Genomic DNA, 17,903 nt, shown 5'->3' with positions numbered 1-17,903 from the left:
CACCTGGGCAACAAAACATACCTGTCAGTCACATGTTCCAATACTTTTGCTCACGTGACAAATGGGTGGGTTCGAACAAAAAGGTGATATTTTCTAATTTGTGCATCAGATCCTGATGTAAATACCTGGAAATAAAAGCTGAAACGTTGATCTCTGGTTTCACATTCATCGTTTGATGTCAAGCCCAAATGTTTTCAGTCTACAGCAAAAATAAAGGAATTGGCCTCACTGTTCCAATACTTTTGGAGGGCACTGTATAACAGATTTACTGGATAAATAAAAACCTTAGTTAGAATAATTTTAACTACTTGAAGAGAAGAAAACATACTCAATAAACAAAAACATGGGACACTTCAGCAGTCACTATACTTTATTTAGGGGGAGAAATAGCATACATAATTTCTTCTGTACAATATTCAACAATCACTTCCGACCAAGCCCTGAAACAGTTTGTTAAATTCTTGCAAAACAAAGGAACGTGTCAGGTTTTAATCAGGGTGGTAGGATGCCTCGAATGAATATATCCGCAAAACATGTAACTCGCCTCAGTTTACAGAAACGTTCTACTGTGATGAAATATTGTGTCAGCATAGAGTGAAAATGAAAAGAAAAACCCGTTGCTGGTCTTATATCACAGGTGATGGTCACAGCGTTGTAATAACGTTGCGAGATCACTTGCCTGGAACAAAGACCAATTTTGTGAGAATGACGTAGAGCACCAACAGAGATGTCTGAGGTAACGCATAAGCTGATCCTGGGAGTTTTGACTAGTGTAAAGACTTTCTCTTTCAAAGACGAATTTTAGTGTTGCTTGGGCCTTGACATAAATTACTATTAAAACCATTTTTAAAATACAATTATATATAAAATAAACAACATAAAATCATTCTTTTTAAATATTAACATTATAAAGGATTTTTTTTCCTTTTATGTCTTGAGACCATAAAAAAACAACCTCATGCTAAGATCACAATCTAAAACAACATTCATATGTACATACTGTGCATCTTCCATCCAGTCATCTGCTATTGTCATTGAAGGGGGTTTGGCTTTTTGTTAAAGGGGTAAATAAGCAGGCTAGATTTAACACGCACTTCTTAGAAGTACCGTGGAGCAGAAAGAACAGACAACTCTTGGCTCCACATGCTGAAGACCTGGGCCTGCTTTGGTCAGGGACATCCCTCTCTCAGGGCACAGACCATCTGCACAGCAGCTGTTAAAACAACATTCTGCAAGGGCGGAACATGGAAATGAATGCCCGATCTGACCTATGACCCCCTCAGCATTAGTGCTACACGCAATACAGGTGAGAAGTGTCAAAATGGCAGCCGTTGCATCAGTCAGCCAGTCTACTGGTTGTGGTCATCTTGGCTAGCTGTGCCTCTTGTACAGTCATCGTCCAGACCTTCACAGCCTGGCTGAGTTTCTGTTGCTACAGTATGGACACCAGTAACGCAAAGGAGAGACCCCGGGCGCTCAGGCTGCTACTGTGCATTTGACGGCCCCTTCAACAAAAAAAAACAAACAGAAGTCTACAAGGTTGTGTTGCTGTCGTTATGAATCTAAAAACATACGTCCTTGCACCGTTGAGTTGGCAACCGTACGTGTTGTACTTTACCATGGCCAGAGGATTTCCTGGTTTTTAACAAGACATCAGATTTTTTTTTATATAGCTAAAAACAAAACAAATAAACGCTACACTGAAATGTCAGTTGAGGCAATGGCGAACCAGTGTTTGCTCCAACGTGGATTGCATACAGTTAGCTGAGTAGAAACATAGTGTTATATCCCTGAATGTCTCTGTTGGTGAAGAGGCAGAAGCACAGACTGAAGCCACCGGTGTAGCATCCCCTCTAGAGAGAGGGCGAGCCAGAATACTGAACACATCACTGTGTTAAGATGCTAAAGCTACTCAGAGCTTCCCACCTTGCCATCTCAAATCAACCTACAAGCTTCCATTAGCCTTTTGAGTTTATATTTATGTTTGCCATCTGAAAATAGGGCGTATATCCAAAGAAGGGAACGTGTCTGTTGATGGCGGACAGGGTGACAAAGAGAGGACAAGGTTCGACTCCATGATGGCTACATTGTAAAACCTGTCGTCAGCCGCGATGATATCCACTACCTCATGATGTTCTCTCCTCTACATCGCGATGCCACCTTCTACCTCGCGTAGTAGACTAAGTAGGCTCGAGCAGAACATGGCCTGCTTTCGAGACCTAACATTTGCATACGACCCTCCACTGAGACGTCACCACACAATGGCAGGAGGAAGTGACAGCCTGCAGACAGAGGGGTCCATAGATAGAGATGTGTTTCCTGAGCTATGGTGATACTGGGTACAAGTAGCAGACTATAATCGGGGAAAAAAACACAGAGGGAAGGTAGAACTTGCAACTCCATATCAGAAAATAATTATATATAAATCATCATCATCGGGGGGGGGGGGGGGGGGAATTCCACAACCGACACCAGCGTCACTTTTAAACAGAGGCTCAAAACTTACAAAGGACACAAAATAAAAAATGAGGACAGAATGAAAACCAAACAGAAGGCATGCGCTTATGTGTGACACCGCAAACCTAACAAGGGAAGTGCTTTTAAATATTCTTTTCTTTGAACTCTGATATTCATATTTTCAGGGATATTCTTCTCAAAAAAGGCCTAACATTTTCAGTAAAACAACAACGCTCACAGTCACATTTGAATCGCAGGGGCAACATAGGAACACAGAAGCTTACAAGGCAGAGACACAGGTTTTTGAATGGCCATTTTACGTTGGCATACTTAAAAGTCCCGCACAACCCCCCCCCAACCCCCCCACTTAAAAATGCTTCGATACCAAACACGGTCGTCTGAATATTCTGCAGTGGTCTTAGTGTTGCCATAGAAACTCACTATTTGTAGAATGTGAAACTGAGGTATACCTTGTTGAGAGGTTGATGGTAATTCTGAAGAAACGCTGCGGTGCAGGTCTGGATAAACAACCTTGATTACGCTGTTCTCTCCCTCTCACACTCTCTCTCTGTTGATATATATACAGCAGCAATACACAGACATTCAGAAGCTGTTTCTTATTGGCATTACAATAGTCATTCATAGAAACACAAAAACAGCAAATCGTGTTTTAAAAAACCAAGTTGCCCTTTTTTATACTGAAATGAAGTGAACTGTTTGTGTGGGCTCTATCCACGCCTGCTTTTCTTAAAAACAAACAAAAAAGAAGTCCAGGAAGTAATTTTCCTCATCTTTAATAAAAATGAAAAAGAAAGAAGAAAAAAGAGAGAGAAAGATATCAGTCAAAGGGTCAACCTTAAAATGACTGAGTCATTGTCAAGGTCCTGGGCACCAGTGTGTCCAGATAGAAGTCTAGATGATTGCTTTTCTCCTGGCTTTGTTTCTCCCCCCACCTCCTGGATCCAAGGGGGGGAGAGGGGGGGGGGCAGTCTTCAGGCACGCGTGTTGCTAACCGTCACACAACGCGGTCTAAACCGGGAATCCCCACATGTGAATCCAGATCCTCTCCGTGATTGGCTGACAACTCGTGTACAATCAGAGACGGGCACAGGTAAGAGTCACTGTAGCTCGTTGGCTGAGCCCATGCAGGGTCCGGCCCACCGGCCCCACCCTGACTGGTCCTCAGCCCAGTCAGCCCTGCTCTGATTGGTCCTCAGCCTAGTCATAGGCTGGACTCCTTTGGGGGGTAGTCTACGTTGGTGACCATGGTGACCACCGTGACGATCTCCTCAGGCGCGGTGACGTTGTTGAGACGCTGCATCTGAATGACGCGCTCCTCCACGCAGCCGGCCGATAGGCGCGCCTCCGCCTCGTGATCCCAGCACTCCTCTATGGTCTCACACAGCATGGTCAGACCCTGGGGGACACAGACGGGTTACTGCACAGTACACAAACAAACAGACACACACACACAGGGAGGCACACACACAGACACAAACAGACACACACACACAGGGAGGCACACACACAGACACACAGACACACACACACAGGGAGGCACACACACAGACACACACAGACACACACACACAGGGAGGCACACACACAGACACACACAGACACACACACACAGGGAGGCACACACAGACACACACAGACACACACCAGGGCTCCAGACAAACTTTTTTTACTAGGAGCACAGTAGCCCCTGACTGAACATTTTAGGAGCGCAAGCAGAACATTTTGGGGCACACCTTATATTGACCTGCAATGCATTTATTAATGTAACTAGAGAGGGTACAATTCAGTGGCAATTTTAGACCCTTTTTAGGAGTGCTCAAGCACCCCTAAATTTAATATCAGCACCCCTAAAAATAATATATTTTTTAAATATATTGTTTATTATCATTTGATGCTGGTAGTTCATGAAGAAAGGGACATCCTAAAGGTCTGATCCTAGAATCGCCCCTGGGACAATTTCTGGGAAAATTGTGGGGTGTGCCTGGGTCCGTTTTTTTTACTGTCATTTTTACAACTGATATACAGCAACGCACCATATAAGCTTGAGTTTAAATAAAAACTTTTAATGTGACATTACGTACTATACATGCAAATGGCTTAAATTTATGATGCACTTTTCGATCAGTCCTTCGACACCACAACACAATACTTGCTGAGTATAACAGCGCAACAGCTCAAACACAGGCAGGGATACAGTAGCAACGCTAGTGCTTAATAAGTATTTAGCTGCTAGGCTCCATGACGCCAGGTAAGAAGGGCTCGTGAAACTGCTCACCAAAAGATCGAAGGGCAAGTCACTCGTCTGGCAGATTAAGAGGTCGTAGGAACCTAGCGAAAAATAACCTGAACTTTCCAAGACTTTTAGTTAGGTTTATAGGTACCTAGCGAAAAATAGCCTGAACTTTCCTAGACTTTTAGCTACGGTGTACTAATGCAGAAGGAGCACTGATATCGCCGTCTTACTAGAACGTCGTATCTATGCGTCGTTGCTAACGTGTGCTGACATTGTGCACACCCAATTAATACAAATTTGTAGGTTGCACATGCGCGAGTGTTTGTAAAAAATGCTCGCACTGTCTCAAAAACTGGTCACAAAATGCGACCATTTGGTCGCAGTCTGGAGCTGGACCATCACCTAGGCTAGCTAAGCTCGTCTCCAGCTCCAGAGAACAGGAGGCTGAGTGGCTGGAACAGATATGATAGCAGACACTGATAGGGCAGCGCGTAGCAGCAGCATGTTCAGACAGGAAAGGCCACTATCTTCTAGACTCGAGGGAGAGAAATCTGGCCACAAAGTCAGTATCGTTCTCCAATCGATGGCGGTCTGGTATGGGGTCTGGTTTGCTCTGGGTGAACGTGGTGTAGCAGGGATTTTTAGTTGGGTGGGGCATGAACAGGTGACACTGGGCGTGGCCTACTGTGTTGGGGGAAGTAGCTGTAGAGATGTGCTCACAGAGCATACCTCCACAGTCCGATCCCAACTCCTCCTAAAAGCCTCACGCTGGTGTCCCCATCTCTCCCTGTCACCTGACCACTGGGACTGCAAGGGGACGATGGGATTCGTGGTGCGTGCCACTCACCGGGTGTTTCTGCCAGCACTCCCTGAGTGTGGGCCTGAGCTTCTTGTGGACGACCACGTCCTGCATGTCCTCCAGGGACGGGTGCTGGCCCACCTCCTCCTCGAAGGGCAGCATGTACTCATCCAGAGGGCCTGCATCGCGGACGACACACAGTCCATGATCAAGCCCTGCCAAAGTGTGGGAGGCGTGTGTGGTCTACAGGCGAGGAGGCGTGTGTGGTCTACAGTCGTGGAGGCGTGTTTGGTCGAGGAGGTGAGTTTGGTCTACAGTCAAGGAGGCGTGTGTGGTCGACAGGCGAGGAGGCGCGTTACAGTCGAGGAGGCGTGTGTGGTCTACAGTCGTGGAGGTGTGTGTGGTCTACCGTCGAGGAGGCGTGTGTGGTCTACAGTCGACGAGGCGTGTTTGGTCTACAGTCGTGGAGGCGTGTGTCGTCTACAGTCGAGGAGGCGTGTTTGGTTGAGGAGGCGTGATTGGTCTACAGTCGTGGAGGCGTGTGTGGTCTACAGTCGTGGAGGCATGTGTGGTCTACAGTCGAGGAGGCGTGTGTGGTCGAGGAGGCGTGTTTGGTCTACAGTCGAGGAGGCGTGTTTGGTCTACAGTCGAGGAAGTGTGTTTGGTGGAGGAGGCGTGTTTGGTCGAGGAGGCGTGTTTGGTCTACAGTCGAGGAGGCGTGTTTGGTCTACAGTCGAGGAGGCGTGTTTGGTCTACAGTCGAGGAGGTGTGTGTGGTCTGCAGTCGAGGAGGCGTGTGTGGTCTACTACAGTACAGGATGTGTGAAGGGGTTTGAGTGGTCTACAGTGTGAGGTATGTGCGGCCTACAGTAATAACCACTGAGGTCATCCAGAACGTTCTGCCTGATGAGACTTGTCACAATAACCCCGGGCCAGACCAGGTCAATACTGCGGCCAGACCAGACACAATCTATAGCTGTGTGGACGGGCTGGGAGGGTAGGACTCTGTGGACCAGGACCAGGACATGGCCTGCTGCAGGCCACCTCCTACACTGTGGGTGTGTGTCGGGGAAGATGGGCGTGTGTGTATGGGTGTATGGGCGTATGTGTGTCGGGGGGGATGGGAGTGTGTGTATGGGCGTATGGGCGTGTGTCTGTCGGGGGGGATGGGCGTGTGTGTATGGGTGTATGAGCGTGTGTGTGTCGGGGGGATGGGCGTGTGTGTGTAGAAATGTGTGTGTGTGTGCGCTCACCGTCAGCTGCCTTGCAGCGCGAGGCCAGCTCCCAGAGCACCAGGCCCACAGCATACATGTCTATCCTCAGGAAGGAGTCTCTCTGGAAGTTGATGGCCCCCTCCAGGACCTCCGGAGCCATGTACCTACGGGTGCCCACCTGAGGGAGGGGGGGACGAGACGTAGAAACACACATACACACATAAATACATCCTGCTGTGTCGTTAGCTTCTAGACAGTCTCAGTAGATGATGCTTGCAGAGACTGTCCCAGTGCAATATACCAGTATTATGGATACCTGTCTAAGTACGACTACCCCTGAATGCCTGGTCTACACAGACTCTCCCAGTATGCCCTACAGACAGCCTGGTCTACAGAGACACTCCCAGTATGCCCTACAGACAGCCTGGTCTACAGAGACACTCCCAGTATGCCCTACAGACAGCCTGGTCTACAGAGACACTCCCAATATGCCCTACAGACAGCCTGGTCTACAGAGACACTCCCAGTATGCCCTACAGACAGCCTGGTCTACAGAGACACTCCCAGTTTGCCCTACAGACAGCCTGGTCTACAGAGACTCTCCCAATATGCTCTACAGACAGCCTGGTCTACAGAGACACTCCCAGTATGCCCTACAGACAGCCTGGTCTACAGAGACACTCCCAGTATGCCCTACAGACAGCCTGGTCTACAGAGACACTCCCAGTATGCCCTACAGACAGCCTGGTCTACAGAGACACTCCCAGTATGCCCTACAGACAGCCTGGTCTACAGAGACTCTCCCAATATGCTCTACAGACAGCCTGGTCTACAGAGACTCTCCCAGTATGCCCTACAGACAGCCTGGTCTACAGAGACACTCCCAGTATGCCCTACAGACAGCCTGGTCTACAGAGACACTCCCAGTATGCCCTACAGACAGCCTGGTCTACAGAGACTCTCCCAATATGCTCTACAGACAGCCTGGTCTACAGAGACTCTCCCAGTATGCCCTACAGACAGCCTGGTCTACAGAGACACTCCCAGTATGCCCTACAGACAGCCTGGTCTACAGAGACACTCCCAGTATGCCCTACAGACAGCCTGGTCTACAGAGACTCTCCCAATATGCTCTACAGACAGCCTGGTCTACAGAGACTCTCCCAGTATGCCCTACAGACAGCCTGGTCTACAGAGACACTCCCAGTATGCCCTACAGAAAGCCTGGTCTACAGAGACTCTCCCAATATGCTCTACAGACAGCATCTCTCACCTGTCCATGAGTGTCTCCAGCTGACTTCCCTGCCTCGAACCTCAGGGCCAGGCCAAAGTCAGCTATGCAGGCCGTCAGGTTGGTCTTCAGCAGAATGTTTTTGCTCTTGATGTCCCTGTGGAGGAAGGATAGCACCTTTAGAGCTGCATTCAGACACACAGTAGCTCTTAGGTCAGACGGAGGTGGCCTAATATCTGGTACTACAAACAAGCAGACAGGCGGACAGACAGGCGGAACAGACAGGCTGACAGACGAGTCTTTCTGTTGAGGAGTAGATGGAGAACAAGGCCTATTAGCAGACAGACAGGCAGGAGGTTGGTTACAAGGTAGTGTACCAAAGGGGGAGGCAGAGTGGCAGAGGGGGAGAAAGGGTAGCAGAGAGGGAGGCAGGGGAGCCGAGAGGGAGGCAGGTTACCTGTGAGCGATGGCAGGCTTGTGTCCATCCTTCAGCCCAGGGATGTCCTCGTGGAGGTAGGCCAGGCCTCGGGCCAGAGTCTGGGCGATGTGACAAAGCTCGCTCCACGACACCACGTTGGCCTTCAGATAGTCAGTAAGCGACCCCTGGGGGAGGTGTCACACAGGTCACACACATAGCCTCTCTCTGGATATCATAATAATGTATTCATCCAAAGCGACGTACATGGGGGGGTTTTGAACCTGGGATCTTTTAATCTTTTTTTACCACTGAGCTACACTCTTAGTAGGGACATTGCCGCTAACAAAACACACATACGAAACATGCACATGCACTCTCTGGAATCTATGGATTCATCCACTAGAGGGCGGGATTCCCCCACGCGGAATAGCCAGCCCCATTCTAACGACCAGAGCTGCAGTCAGGTTCTAGAACCATCTTCAAATACAGTTCTGAGTCGTTCAGGCTCCGCGCGGAGGTGAAATGTCCTCCAGATGTCAATCATCTTCGACAGGAGCGTGAGAGAAGGTGCGACGTGTTCCTCTGTCCAGCAGGGGGAGCCCTACCTTCTCGTGGTAGGTGGTGATCAGCCACAGCTCGATGTCCATGTTGGAGCCCCTCTTCTCGGCGCCCAGGAAGTGGAGCAGGTTCTCGTGCCTCATGCCGCTCAGGTTGTAGATCTCGTACTCGTTCTGCCACGACTGCTTGTCCTGCGAACGCCACGCGGACAAGAAACCGGTGAACACAACCGACTTGTGTGCTTGACGTCCACAGATGAACAGGCTTTATAGGGTTAGGGGTGCCTGCTTTCATCATATATTATATTACAGCTCAAACATGATTTGCATATATTTGCATAGCGGAAAAGGGATTAGGGTAAGCCTGATGCAAATGACATTCCAGAACCCTCTCCACAGGTCTTAAGGCAGCAGCTGAACTGGTCTACACAGTGACTGGGCTTCCATACTGTTCTGTCATGTTGGGCTCAGTGGTCAATCGAGGCCACAAGAGGCTTAGTGATTGGCCTCAGTTAAGGGCCCTGGTCAGACTGGGGGGGGGGGGATTAGTCCTGGGGCTTTAAGACTAAGACTAACGCTCCCCCCCCCCACACACACACACCACACCCGACACACAAGAAAACAGGGAAAGCCTGCCTCATGGTTCCGTGCTAGCCTGCCGATTCCTTGCTGCCTCCCTCCCTGGCTGCTTCCGTTTGCCTTCCTCCCTCCTTGCTAACTCTTGCTAGCCCGGTGAAGCCTCACCTGAATGGGGAAGATCTTCACGGCCACATAGTCATTGAGCAGCTGAGCCTTCCACACGCAGCCAAAGCGCCCCCTGGCTTTAATCTCCAGTAACTGCAGCGGTTTCTGCCCCAGGATGGGGGATGGAGGCATGGGTCCTGGGTCCTGAATGAGATGGAAACACACAAGGAACACGGAACCAAATCAACAACAGTGACTACCCTTGAGCATTCGATGTCCGAGAGAGACCGAGCTTCGACTGCGTGGCTTCGTTTGTGAAAGTGGGGCGGTGAAGATCCAAAATGGCAGCCGAGGGGCAGGATCAGTGAGGCCCCAAGATGGAGGAAAGGGAAACTTGTGAGCAGCTGCCAAGGCATTTCTATGAAGCTTGGACAGACGGGGCTTATGAGGGGTTGGAGGGGGAGAGGAGGGGGGGGGGGGGGTCGGGGGAGGGAAGTCCTGAGCTTGTTACACTTAATCACCAACCTCTGTCTCTGGACTGCTGGGTGATGCTGACCTACATTGAGCGTGGCAGGGGACTGGAGAGTGTAATTATATGAAGACGCTCAAACTACCTCACAGCAGCCCAGGTGCTCACGCTGAAATGTTCCCCTCTGGGATGAACACTTTCCTCCAGGACAGGAGATCCCACCACCCCCTGGCTGGAAACAAGCCTGTATATGACTGATGGCCGACTTGGCTTGGATTGGCCACTCTGCTAAAGGCCTCCAACAACCAGAGGCCTAAGTAGAGCGCCGTGTTCTGATGTTAATGTAGGTGGAGAGTTCCATAGGTGTCCACCCTACTGCCTACTGTGACGACTAGGTCTCTAAATAGTTTGTGTATGTGTGTGTGTGTGTGTGTGTGTGTGTGTGTGTGTGTGAGGGAGAGAGAGAGTTGAGTCATAGGGGAGTGAGCCTATTGCTCGAAGGCCTAGCTATAATATAACATCAGTGTTCACCCTCGGGACACGTGCGCACACCGTACCAACCCACATGTAGCTACTATACGTGTGGGTATGGGTGGGTGTGTGTGTGTGTAGTGGGTCAGGGGATAACGGCTCAACAGGGGGAGCAGCAGGGGACAGTGTGTGCATGTGGTAGAGAGAGAGGGTAACCTAGCCAGACAGGTTGACATAGAGGCCATTAGGCAGGGCTAAGGCTGTGTCCCCAGCCCCTGCTCCACACCCAGCTCCTCTAACAGCGCCGTGTCCAAGGTCATGTTTACAATTGCATTTCTCCCACTGCCAGTCACTGAACGGGCGCTCGTAAAAAAGAAAACAATGCTTTTTTAAATTTTTTATGGTACAGTTGTCCCTGTAGGCAAGGGCAGGGTACGGGCGGGGTTTGTGTGTTGTGTCTACGGGGAGAGAGGGGGCTTTGCCATGCATTCGTTATATTTATGAGCCACTCTTTTGCCCTCAAAGCAAGGATCGATACTGTCGTTTACAGGCCATTGAGAATGGCTGCGCTCATTAGAGCTGTACACGGAAAAGGAGCTGGCACTGGACTTAAGAAAAGTGTCTTGACTGTGGGAAAAGGAAAAGAGGGATGTGAAACAAAAAGATGGACAATAGATAAAGATAGAATGATAGACAGAGAGACAGAGAGAGAGAGAGAGAGAGAGAGACAGAGAGAGAGAGAGACTGAAAGACACAGAGAGAGACAGAGACAGCCAGACAGCCAGAGAAAAACAGAGAGAGAGAAAGAGAGAGAAAGATAGAGATAGAAAGAGAGGGAAGGGGGCAGGAGAGTGAAACTGAGAGAGATAGTAGGTGAAGTGTATTTGGAGGCGAGGTTGTGTTGTGCGTGTGGTGCACGTCTCCCTGGCGACAGTTCTCCACCACCCCATTGGTCTCATCACAGATCATCCATCAGTTCACTTAGATGCTATTGGCTGCATTCATGGCATGCTCAGTCTTGCATTCCAATCACTGAGTCACTTCCTCATTGGTCCATGCACTTGATTAGTCCGTGATTACGGGTCTGCTAACAAAGACCCAATCAGGACAGTGGATTTAATGCATACATGTCCGTGCACAATAACAAACCATCGAAGAGCATCACAAAATGAAAAGACTGCTCGGTACAACTCAAAACAGAGATAAACATTGTTGTACTTGAAGAGGTGAAAAAGCAGGCTTGAATAATGTGATCAACAACAGAAACAAAAAAAAGATGCAAAAATAAGTCAACAAACTAGAAACCCTGGGCTCAGTACGAGCCAACAGCTGAATGGAGCTCGATTCTTACCTCAATCATTATGTGAAAGGCGTGCTAGTAGAGGAGAGAGAGGCATAAAACAAAGATCCAGCATGAGAGCTATGGAGGCAGAGAGAGAGACATGAAGACAGAGAGACATGGAGGCAGAGAGAGAGATGGAGGCAGAGAGAAAGAAAGACGTGAAAGCAGAGAGAGACACGGACGCAGAGAGAGACACGGAGGCAGAGGAGGGAAAGGGAGAGAGGAGAGGAGAGAGCGACAACGCTAACAGCAAGGCTGATCCGATGACCTGAAGGTCAGACAGCAGACCTACTCCTAAACGGGCTCTTCTGATTGGCTGCTAAGTGACCATTGCCTTCGCTGACCTCGCTTCCGTTTTACACTGTAACATCTGTAGATGAGTGATCACTCAGCCCTGGGTTGGGCTCACCTGCAGCCAAGCGTGGGAGTCACGACAGCGATGGAAAAGCACATTAAGCTGGAAGAGAGTTTAGGGCTTCTCCGACGCTCGCACGCAGAAACACACACACACACACTTTCTCTCCTTGCAAAACAATCCTATGGAAAGCCAGGACCATTTGTACATTATTCATCCACAACCAGCAATAGGGCCTGAGTGATTAATAGTACTCTGTGGTAGGTAGGAGACACACACACACACACAAGGATGCTAGTGCTTGTGGAGCACCTCTCCTCTGTGTGTGTGTGTGTGTACACTACAGTGTGTTCAGCCCAGGGATGCTATCAAAATGACAAGCTGCCGGTGAGCATTTCAGCCCCTGCCAACAACTCCCCCAGACTCTTGCAACGCCTGTTAGAGAGTGTGATTACGCTCCTGGTACCTAACCCTCCCCTGAAACACACTGTCAGGCAGCACACACACTGTACTCCCACACACACACACACACACACACACACACACACACACACACACACACACACACAGTGGTGGGAGTGATAGTGGTGGGGGTGATAGTGGTGGTGGTAATGGTGGGGGTGATAGTGGTGGGGGTGATAGTGGTGGTGGTAATGGTGGGGGTGATAGTGGTGGTGGTAATGGAGGTGATAGTGGTGGTGGTGGTAATGGTGGGGGTGATAGTGGTGGTGGTAATGGAGGTGATAGTGGTGGTGGTGGTAATGGTGGGGGTGATAGTGGTGGTGGTAATGGAGGTGATAGTGGTGGTGGTGGTAATGGTGGGGGTGATAGTGGTGGTGGTAATGGAGGTGATAGTGGTGGTGGTGGTAATGGTGGGGGTGATAGTGGTGGTGGTAATGGAGGTGATAGTGGTGGTGGTGGTAATGGTGGGGGTGATAGTGGTGGTGGTAATGGAGGTGATAGTGGTGGTGGTGGTAATGGTGGGGGTGATAGTGGTGGTGGTAATGGAGGTGATAGTGGTGGTGGTGGTAATGGTGGGGGTGATAGTGGTGGTGGTAATGGAGGTGATAGTGGTGGTGGTGGTAATGGTGGGGGTGATAGTGGTGGTGGGGCAAGGAGGGTGTGCCCCGCCCCACTCCCCCTCCAGGCTGAAGGACATGCTGACTCAGACGGGGTGTTTAGAAATCTGGTAAATAATAGAGCAGCTCTTTCCTGCCTCTCAAGATCACGTTGCATTCTGGGATGGAGGTCAGGGAGGGTGGCCACACACAAACACTGGGACTGAGCTTGGTCATCCACAAACGCACACCGGGACTGAGCCTGCCCTTACAAACACACACGGACTGACACTGCTCTTACAAACCATGAAGGGAGTTTTTTTTACTAAGTGCCTGCGTGAGTGTGTGTGTGTGTGCGCATGCGAGTGTGTGCATGTGCATCATGTGTATTAAGTGTAATCCTTGTGTGTGTGTGTGTGTGTGTGTGTGCATGCATTTAGCCAGAGATTTATCAACTTAACCCCAATTCTCGTTTTTCACAGCTAATAATACAGCTCTATGAACATAAAATACCTGCCTACTGTGCTGTACTTCAAAATGCGTGTGTGTGAGTGCGTATGCGTCTGTGTATATGAGTGTGTGGTCTGTGTGTATGTGTGGTGTGTGTGTGTGTACACTCCAGTAGGAAGTGCCAGGCTGTACAGAAGCGAGCGTTGCATGTGGGAGGAGGGGAGGGATTAATGAAAATCACGGCCTGTTATCGATCAGACCTGGCATGTCTCATTGACCTGGGAAATTCTGCCTTTTATAGCCTGGAGGGAGGGGGGACAGAGTAGGGGGTAGGTGGGTAGAACAAAAGAGAAAGAGAGAGAGCGATAGAGGGAGAGAGAGATGGAGAGAGAGAGAGAGAGGGCATGCATTATTAACCCGCCCCCTCCCCCACTTCGGAGCTGCGCTTGCCTGTGCTCTGTGGTGCGAGGATGAGTGGGTGAGGACCACACACACACACACACACACCTACTGTAGTTTGCACAAGAGGGCACACACACACAACAACAAGCCCACACAAATGCATATACACACACACAAACAAGAACTACCACCCCTGCACGGACGCACCCACACACACACCACCCACATACTCCCACCACCTCTCATAACTAAGATGCTTGTTCATTGGCTGCTGGTGCCTGGAGGCCCCCGCCCCCCTCAGCTGTATCCAGCCCCTGTTCTGCTCCGCCGGGCATATCACCGGCCGCCCGCTGTCCCCAAACAGGACCCCACATGCCCAGGTGACTGCTGACGGCGCTGATATTGGGAGTGCTGCCAGGTTGAATGTCCCAGCGGGTCACCATGACCTCTGACCTCACAAGAGATGGAGCACAGTGGAGGACGCCTTTGCTGAACTGACCAATCATGAACACACCAGACGTTTCTGAACTGTAAACATCAGATGGACAGACTGACAGAAAGCTAGATGGATAAATAGACAGACATATATATGTAGACATATAGGCAGGCAGATAATATAGACAGACATATAAAGACAGATGTATAGATGGCCAGAGATATATGTATATAGACAAATAACAACAACAATAGAATACCGGCATGGTGAGGGACAGAAACACAACCAAATAATAAAGTCACCATTTATACAGCGCCACCAGGCACAAGGGCCTTTGAAATCTGACTCCGCTAATTGCAACGCTTCTATAGGCACTGTGGAGGTAGGCCCCACATGCCAGGCAGTGTGATGCCTCACTTAGCTGTGGTGGAGGGCTTGTCATGAGGCTTCCTGCTGTTCTGAGCATTCATGTAGCAGGCTGGTGCCTGTGTGTGTGCGTGTGTGTGGAGAGGGGGGGGGGGGGTGGTGGTGGTACATTGGCTCAGTCAAGGTTCCGTCACACCCCATCAAGCAGAGCAGACACGGCTGCGGGGAAGAGAGGCTCTGTCTGTCCATCTCCTGAGCTGACAGCCTCTCTCCCAAACAAGACTTGTATGAAAAAGGAGAGAGTGCCATTCAAACAGACGGGAAAAGAGAGAGGTGTGTGTGTATGCGTGTGCGCGTATGCGTGAGGAGACAGATGTTTGTATGTGAGGTGATGTATTTGTGTGTGAGGAGAGATAGCTGCATGTGTGTGTGTGTGAGGAGAAGGTGTGAGAGGTGAGCGGGTGGGAGAGAGATGATTGTGAGAAGTAGGTAACGTGCACTTCACAGGAAGAGGCTGCTCAACTCGACCGTGACTGCGTCGGCCACAACAACAGGACACGGTCTCAAGCCTTGCGACGTTGAGCCGAGTCTGACACGAACAACGTTTCACATCACACACTCACACCCGCCCCCCTCCCCCCCCCCATGCTACTGGTAGAGTCTAGCCTGATATGACAAGCTCTCGCCTTGCCTGTCTTACCTGGGTGGGCACCAGCACGGGTGGGTATGCCAGCTTGTGGTGGCGGTACATCCAGAAGGAGAACAGGATGATGGCTGTGATCCCCATGATGGGAACCAGGGAGTACATGAGGGTGGTCACCATCGCTGGCTTAGGGGTGACGGGGTTAGACGTGGCTGGGCAGAGAGACGGAGAGAAGGAGACGGAGAGAGAAAGAGAGATATAGAGAGAAAAGGGGTGGGGGGAGAGAGAAAATATTAAAATGCATCAAATTATATCAAGACAATAAAGGGCTTCAAACTCAAGTTGTTGAGGAACCGTTTAGCCTAGCACTATGCTAGGAATATCCATTTAGCACAATGCTAGTTAGCTACTAGATCAGCGCTAGCAATTGCTACTTAACACAGATCTAGGTTAGCGTTAGCCACTAATGTGCTAGCATCAGCAACTCAGCTAGTTAGCCACAGGGGGAATGTTTTTGGTCCCTAATCACCTGCACCAGAAGGCTGGCAACTGCACATTGCCGGTCGGCTTTGTGCTACTAGTGTGGTAGTGTTGTCCCTCCTGTCCTCCCTCCCTGCCCACCTTTCTCTCTACTCCTCCTGACAGTATAGCAGGAAGTGGCCAGCTTGTCAGAGTCCAAGCTTGGTGTCGGACACCACGACAGCGAGTGTTGAAATGGAGAGGAGAGAATATAGAGAGATGGAAAGCAAAAGGGTGAGAAAGATGAGAAGAGAGGGACAGGGTCAGCAGAGAGAGATAGCGGACAGAGAGGGAATTAAGAGAGATGAGGAGACGCAAAATAGTGCCCTTTGTCAGAGAAGCAACTGTGTCTCAATAATAGTCCATGCAGCGCAGTAACTGCTGTGATGGGTTTCTTTCTGCTGGCCTGCCAGCCTGACATCCAGTGTGCGCTTCCAATTCCATCCCTCAACTTCTTTCATACTCTCTCTCCCCATCCCCCTCTCTCTCTTCCTTCCCCCTCACTCTCTCCATACCCCCCTCTCTAAATCGGATTCCATCTCTCTTCTTCTCCCCCTTCCGCCAATCCGTATCCCTCTCTCTCTTTCTCATCCCCCTCTCTGAATGTCTTTCCCTCCCCACAGCCCCCCTCTCTGGAAGGGGCTGACCTAAGATAAACTGGCATCGCTAGTAACTGACATGGTTACAGTGGTTAGCTAGTAACTGTTGTGGTTACAGTGGTTAGCTAGTAACTGACATGGTTACAGTGGTTAGCTAGTGACTGACATGGTTACAGTGGTTAGCTAACTGACGTGGTTACAGTGGTTAGCTAGTGACTGACATGGTTACAGTGGTTAGCTAACTGACGTGGTTACAGTGGTTAGCTAGTGACTGACATGGTTACAGTGTTTAGCTAACTGACGTGGTTACAGTGGTTAGCTCGTGACTGACAGGGTTAAAGTGGTTAGCTCGCTACTAATGTGGTAACAGTGGTTAGCTAGTACAGTTGCCAACCTTGTCACAATGAAATAAGGGACAAAAGGTGGCGTGCCGCTTCAGTACGGGGTAATCCCTATTTCCACATGCCAAATCGACTGAATAGCGTCACACAATGCCCTAATTTTCTTTTTGTGAAGGAATTGGCGCATTCACTTAAAGTACACTGACGTGAGTGCGGGGGGCTGTGATTTGATGATGACCGGTGTCTGTGATCATTTTAAAGGGTAGGGATAAGCACTACTGCTGGTTAGTTAGTGACTGACGTGGTTACAGTGGTTAGTTAGTGACTGACATGGTTACAATGGTTAGCTAGTGACTGACGTGGTTACAGTGGTAAGTTAGTGACTGACGTGGTTACAGTGGTTAGTTAGTGACTGACGTGGTTACAGTGGTTAGTTAGTGACTGACGTGGTTACAGTGGTTAGTTAGTGACTGATGTGGTTACAGTGGTTAGCTAGGGACTGATGTGGTTTCAGTGGGGCACTGTGCTTTTAGTCATGCCACCACAGCCCAACCCCCAATATCTGCTCTGCCCCTCCCCCACGCCTCCCCCACGCCTCCCCCTCTCTCAGCCCGCCTCTCTCCTCTCCCTTCCCCCTCTCTGCTCAGCGCTCAATTTTAGCTACGAGCGGGATAAGAACCCGGATTAGCCTCTTTGAGCTGAAAAACACGGCAGCACCACCCCCCCTCCAGCCCATTTACTCTCCGAGTACTGCATACTTCCTGCTTTAAACCCCCTCCCCCTACCAACCCTCGGGCATCGGGATCACCGCACGGCACACACAATTCTGCCATGCAGGC

General features: G+C 49.9%; 1 protein-coding gene across 1 annotated transcript in view; it reads right to left on the bottom strand.

Annotated features, from left to right (window-relative positions):
• Positions 1-352: 352 nt before the first annotated feature.
• Positions 353-17,903, bottom strand: part of acvr2aa (activin A receptor type 2Aa) — a 32,178-nt gene continuing 14,627 nt past the window's right edge. The window contains exons 4-11 of the mRNA XM_047046266.1: positions 15,663-15,817; positions 9,674-9,817; positions 8,978-9,121; positions 8,412-8,557; positions 7,997-8,111; positions 6,763-6,901; positions 5,559-5,689; positions 353-3,874 (exon numbers count right to left, since the gene is read on the bottom strand). Coding sequence (XP_046902222.1) covers positions 3,680-3,874; positions 5,559-5,689; positions 6,763-6,901; positions 7,997-8,111; positions 8,412-8,557; positions 8,978-9,121; positions 9,674-9,817; positions 15,663-15,817 — 1,169 coding nt within the window. The 3' untranslated portion in view covers positions 353-3,679. The remainder of the gene's footprint in view (positions 3,875-5,558; positions 5,690-6,762; positions 6,902-7,996; positions 8,112-8,411; positions 8,558-8,977; positions 9,122-9,673; positions 9,818-15,662; positions 15,818-17,903) is intronic.

The sequence above is a fragment of the Hypomesus transpacificus genome, chromosome 23, assembly GCF_021917145.1.
Source record: "Hypomesus transpacificus isolate Combined female chromosome 23, fHypTra1, whole genome shotgun sequence".
Lineage (NCBI taxonomy): Eukaryota > Metazoa > Chordata > Actinopteri > Osmeriformes > Osmeridae > Hypomesus > Hypomesus transpacificus.
This window is presented reverse-complemented; position numbering and strand designations above follow the sequence as displayed.